Raw genomic sequence first — 6000 nt, forward strand, 5'->3', positions numbered from 1 at the left:
TTTTATAAGTCAACTTGATTTACTTGATATAGGCAAGTTTAACATTAGATCTGGTGATTTAGTGCTTGCTAGGATAGGTAGTCAAAGTAGTTGAGTAGATAAAGTTCAAGAATGCCTTATAAACTTAAAGAGGTTGAGATTTTTCTTTGCAATTTCAAAGATTACTAATATTAATAATAAATCAAGCTAGTCAATCTCTTGTGATGTTGGGATTACACCATCCAGCCAATGGTGATCCAAGGGCAGGAAAGTGTAATCACAGCAAGGGTTAGTTAACCTAGTCAGTTTTCATTTTAGATATGAATGTCAATACTTAATATTGAATAAGTTGACAGGAAATGTATAAAGGCATCAGATTTCTTCTGTATTGCCGATATATGGTGATTCAGAATCCTATAACCAAGGAATGTCATTGATATTGTTACAGTGTGAGATGTAATGAAACATTTACTAGTTTTAAGCTGTGTCCTTTATTTAAAATAAAATGGAAGATCATGAAATGGAATGGGGGTCGTGAAGTCATACTAAACTCTGCCTGGAGGAAAAGCCCAGGCCAAAACCTATTGAAAGTTAAGTGCGAGCTTGTACATGTTTCACAGAAAAGAGGGGTAACTATTGTTTTAGACACAGATTCTCAGACACAGAGACCCTGAGAGGAATACCAAATACAGCTTTTGCTGTGCAAAGCAGGGGAAACGATGATTTTCTGTTAGTCAGGAAGTAGGATATCAAGGAATACTTACTTTCTGTTTATAGCAATAAAACTTGGGGATACAAGGACCAGGAAGTTGTCTGACTGGGCCTTGATTCTGGATGTCAGTTTAGAGATACTCAGGGGATTGAGGGAAACTTCTTTCAAATGGCACTGGAATACTCATCCTAGTGTAGCAATGTTACAGCACAGGGTAAACCACCCCTGCTAATTTAAACCAGCAACACAGACATGATTTAACCCATGCTGTAATCTGTCAAAATTCAAGAGGCCAGGAACTATCCCAAAGGTCACTATTTCAAGTAAAGATTAACAACTGTATTTATTTTTAAAAAGTCTAACAGAGAATAATTAACTAACAACTATTTACAACTCCTTTCTCTAACCTATCTTTTACTTTCCCTTCTGTAATACTGTCCAATAAAAATCTTGATTAAGAATCACAAAAAACAATTCAAATTTCAAAACCAGCCAGTTGTCAAATCTTCTCTTTGTATCTTCCTCTGTAGACTTGCACTCCAGGTTGGTGTCGATGTTTTTTTTACCCTGTGCAAACTCCTTCTCTTGACAGGTACCTCTCAGACAGTTCTTACTAGCAGCTACATCTGTTGGTATTTTGGCAGTTCTCCTCCAACTGTTAAATTGTTTTCAGTTTTATAACCTAAATCATCGGATTGTTTCATTGGTTTTAATATTGTCAAAATACTAAATTCAAACTGGATTGTAGCTCAGTATCTTGGGGCATAATTTAAACAGATTGGCTGAATTTGAATTTGTTTTATCTCATAGCAACACTGCTTGACCAAATGTTACATTGTAAGTTCTCCAGCACTATGTGTGCAAACCCTTCAACTTTCTTAAATGTACATTAAATGTACTACACCTTCATAACAAGCAACACAAAGAAACACTGCTGAAAAACCAGCAGGAGTGTGGGATTTAAGTTGCAAGGCTACATAAATGCTAATAGAACTAGTTTTCATATATTAGTTGCCTTTAAGTAATTTTTAGTCTATGTCAATTTTAATTAGTGTGTTACTGAAAACATCTTAAATGTTAAATCTTTGCAATTCTTTATCAGTAGCTGCATCATTCATTTTTCTTCATTGTCTGTATGGGGATCATAATAATCTGAGCATAAAACTGAACATGGTCACAAATCAAAAGTGATTAAATTAATTACATTACATTTTGAGATTTTTACTGGTGCTTTTGTGTTGTATTTGAACCTTGTTCATTTTTCCACGGAAACTAAAGAGACTTTTTAAATATATAAATCCTTTCACCCATATTTAATTTTTAATACCTTTTTAAAAGTCTCTAATATCATGCAAAGCATAATATGACTTCTGAACATTGATTGTGATGAAGGTGGAGGGGCATCTCTTAATCTCATGATTTAAAGTATGTGACTTTCTAAGGTTCCTCTGTAAACTTTGAACTTGGCTGTTTTATGCTTGGTTCTTGAACACATTTGGCTCTTCTGTCATACACAGCTGCTAAGCACAGTAAGCATCATAGTTATTATCAAGAAAAATGTGATTATTGCTTTCAAAATTCAGATGTTTAAAAACAAATTAAATTGTAAGAGAACAGAACATTATCCTTTCCATAACTCTTAGCTCTGGCAACTATTACCAATTACAAAGATTACAATTTCTAATTGTCAAAGTACCATACGATAATGAAATAATATAATTATAGATTGTATGCTTCAGAATGCATTGTTTTAAAAACGAACTAAATTGCAAAGAAGTCCTTGGGAAGGTGCAGTAGCTGCTACACTAAAGAAGCAAAAAAAAAACAAGAAGTGCTGGCAAGATATAACATCCAATTATATTGTAATGATGTAAAGGTGTGTTACAAAGCAGGGGTGGCTCCACTTTCCATTCTATTCCATAATATTTCCAAGAATATTAAAAACATAGATGGCCATCATGCTCCTTGCATTTAATTTTATCTATGTGTCTATTTTCCTTCTATATTTCTTGAGATCAGTCTTGAAAGCTTCAGTTTCAAAACATCTTCATCCTTTTGTGGGAAGAAGTTCTCGACTGGTACTACTACTTGTGTCAAAAGAGGAGAGCAGATTCTCCCTGTTTGCCTGTGCTTCAGTCTTCTAGTCAACACTGCTGTTCTCACCAAAAATGAATTAACTGAAGAGCCCTTTAATTGCTGCTAAATTTCTGTGGCTATGCACATAATCTACACTAACTGTGTAATGTTATCTGTGTGTCTCTGTTTATATCTTTTGTTGTGTACATCCTTGCTCACTATGCCTGTACTGCTTGTAAACAAAACTTTTCACTGCAGCGAATTTTGAGAAGATTTATGGCTCAGGTTGAGGTTCTGGATGTAGGTTTGCCCACTGAGCTTATGGGTTCATTTTCAGACGTTTTGCCATAGGATAAGTAGACAAAGTCTTTTCCCTGGGGTCGGGGAGTCCAGAACTAGAGGGCATAGGTTTAGGGTGAGAGGGGAAACATATAAAAGAGACCTAAGGGGCAACTTTTTCACGCAGAGAGTGGTACGTGTATGGAATGAGCTGCCAGAGGATGTGTTGGAGGCTGGTACATTGCAACAGTTAAGAGGCATTTGGATGGGTATATGAATAGGAAGGGTTTGGAGGGATATGGGCCGGGTGCTGGCAGGTGGGACTAGATTGGGTTGGGATATGTGGTCAGCATGGATGGGTTGGACCGAAGGGTCTGTTTCCATGCTGTACATTTCTATGACTCCAAGACTAGTTAACATCTTCAGTGAACCTTCGGACAAAGCCTTATCCCTTCACCTGAGATCATCGAAAGAAAAGGAATGTCATAGTTTTTGAAATAATTACTCCACGCCCCCCCCCCCCCACCCACAAAAATTCATTGCATTGTTAATAGAGTGGCCCGTGATGCTGGAAGGATGCCACTAGCACGGCGCTAGTGCAATGCCGACTTCACTGTAGCTCAGCACGAATAACCGTCTCATTTTTTAAAAAACATTTTCGGGTTGGATCGACAAAAGCAACATACTGGTGTATTCTGGAAATTCGAAATAAAACCTGGAAAAGAAAGTGCTGGAGACACTGAGCAGGTCTCCCTCCACGGGCGACCACCAGCAATTCTCTGCTTAATGATGGCACTTTGTATTCGCATTTGTTAGGAGCCGGTACCTGATCTTTTTCACTAATTCCTGGAGTTGCGTAAATGTCAGTTCATGGATGCTTTCTTCCAGGTGGGCATCGAGATTGAAACTTCTGTCGGCACGTAAAGTGACCGCCATCTTTCCTGGGATCGCCCTCCGAATGTTTACAGCCGTCTCCATGGAAACCAGCTCAGAGAGCCGCGCAGGCGCAAAGCCGCACCAATGTGGACTTGCTGAATATGAGGTAAAAACAATGACTGCAGATGCTGGAAACCAGATTCTGGATCAGTGGTGCTGGAAGAGCACAGCAGTTCAGGCAGCATCCGAGGAGCTTCGAAATCGACGTTTCGGGCAAAAGCCCTTCATCAGGAATAAAGGCAGAGTGCCTGAAGGGTGGAGAGATAAGCTAGAGGAGGGTGGGGGTGGGGAGAAAGTAGCATAGAGTACAATGGGTGAGTGGGGGAGGGGATGAAGGTGATAGGTCAGGGAGGAGGGTGGAGATGGTCAGGTAGGACAAGTCCGGACAAGTCATGGGGACAGTGCTGAGCTGGAAGTTTGGAACTAGGGTGAGGTGGGGGAAGGGAAAATGAGGAAACAGTTGAAGTGTTCCGAGGCGGAAGATGAGGCGTTCTTCCTCCTGGCGTCTGGTGGTGAGGGAGCGGCGGTGAAGGAGGCCCAGGCCCTCCATGTCCTCGGCAGAGTGGGAGGGGGAGTTGAAATGTTGGGCCACGGGGCGATGTGGTTGATTGGTGCGGGTGTCCCAGAGATGTTCCCTAAAGCGCTCTGCTAGGAGGCGCCCAGTCTCCCCAATGTAGAGGAGACTGCATCGGGAGCAACGGATACAATAAATGATATTAGTGGATGTGCAAGTAAAACTTTGATGGATGTGGAAGGTTCCTTTAGGGCCTTGGTTAGAGGTGAGGGAGGAGGTGTGGGCACAGGTTTTACAGTTCCTGCGGTGGCAGGGGAAGGTGCCAGGATGGGAGGGTGGGTTGTAGGGGGGTGTGGACCTGACCAGGTAGTCACGGAGGGAATGGTCTTTGCGGAAGGTGGAAAGGGGTGGGGAGGGAAATATTTTCCTGGTGGTGGGGTCTGTTTGGAGGTGGCGGAAATGTCGGCAGATGATTTGGTTTATGCGAAGGTTGGTAGGGTGGAAGGTGAGCACCAGGGACATTCTGTCCTTGTGGTTGGAGGGGTGGGGTCTGAGGGCGGAGGTGCGGGATGTAGACGAGATGCGTTGGAGGGCATCTTTAACCACGTGGGAAGGGAAATTGCGGTCTCTAAAGAAGGAGGCCATCTGGTGTGATCTGTGGTGGAACTGGTTCTCCTGGGAGCAGATCCGGCGGAGGCGGAGGAATTGGGAATATGGGATGGCATTTTTGCAAGAGGTAGGGTGGGAAGAGGTGTAATCCAGGTAGTTGTGGGAGTCGGTGGGTTTGTAAAAAATGTCAGTGTCAAGTCGGTCGTCATTATGGAGATGGAGAGGTCCAGGAAGGGGAGGGAGGTGTCAGAGATGGTCCAGATAAATTTAAGGTCAGGGTGGAATGTGTTGGTGAAGTTGATGAATTGCTCAACCTACTCGCGGGAGCACAAGGTGGCGCCAATGCAGTCATCAATGTAGCGGAGGAAGAGGTGGGGAGTTGTGCCGGTGTAATTACGGATGATCAACTGCTCTACGTAGACAACAAAGAGACAGGCATAGCTGGGGCCCATACGTGAGCCTATGGCTACCCCTTTGGTCTGGAGGAAGTGGGAGGATTCAAAGGAGAAATTGTTAAGGGTGAGAACCAGTTCGGCCAAACGAATGAGAGTGTCGGTGGAAGGATACTGTTGGGACGTCTGGGGAGGAAAAAATGGAGGGCTTGGAGGCCCTGGTCATGGCGGATGGAGGTGTAGAGGGATTGGATATCCATGGTGAAGATGAGGCGTTGGGGGCCTGAATATGCGTGAGCAAATCAAGGACTGCGGCTGTTGCAGATGCAAAATCAACAGAAACAGAAATTGCAAATCCGCTCGCAGTGATTTAGTGCATTGGCATTTCCTATCATCGTATCAAATTATCGAAAGAAATTATCAAAAGACTTTTATTCTTTTGTTAAAAAGGGGACGTATTCAATATATATGGAATCCCCTACAGTGCAGAATAGGCCATTCGG

The 6000-nt window shown here is 42.4% G+C and overlaps 1 protein-coding gene across 2 annotated transcripts in view; it reads right to left on the bottom strand.

Moving 5' to 3' along the window:
* The window catches only part of cfap263 (cilia and flagella associated protein 263), a 36055-nt gene extending 32073 nt beyond the window's left edge, over nt 1–3982 (bottom strand). Inside the window, exon 1 of one of the 2 annotated variants that reach the window (XM_043707282.2) lies at nt 3873–3982. In XM_043707282.2, coding sequence (XP_043563217.2) covers nt 3873–3982 — 110 coding nt within the window. Of the gene's footprint in view, nt 1–2018; nt 2161–3872 lie in introns of those variants that run through there. The other variant, XM_087995574.1, reaches the window with a different exon arrangement.
* Between the last annotated feature and the right edge of the window lie 2018 nt (nt 3983–6000).

This window comes from Chiloscyllium plagiosum, unplaced genomic scaffold (genome assembly GCF_037043375.1).
Source record: "Chiloscyllium plagiosum isolate Xiang-an unplaced genomic scaffold, Cpla_swu_hap1 HiC_scaffold_17, whole genome shotgun sequence".
Lineage (NCBI taxonomy): Eukaryota > Metazoa > Chordata > Chondrichthyes > Orectolobiformes > Hemiscylliidae > Chiloscyllium > Chiloscyllium plagiosum.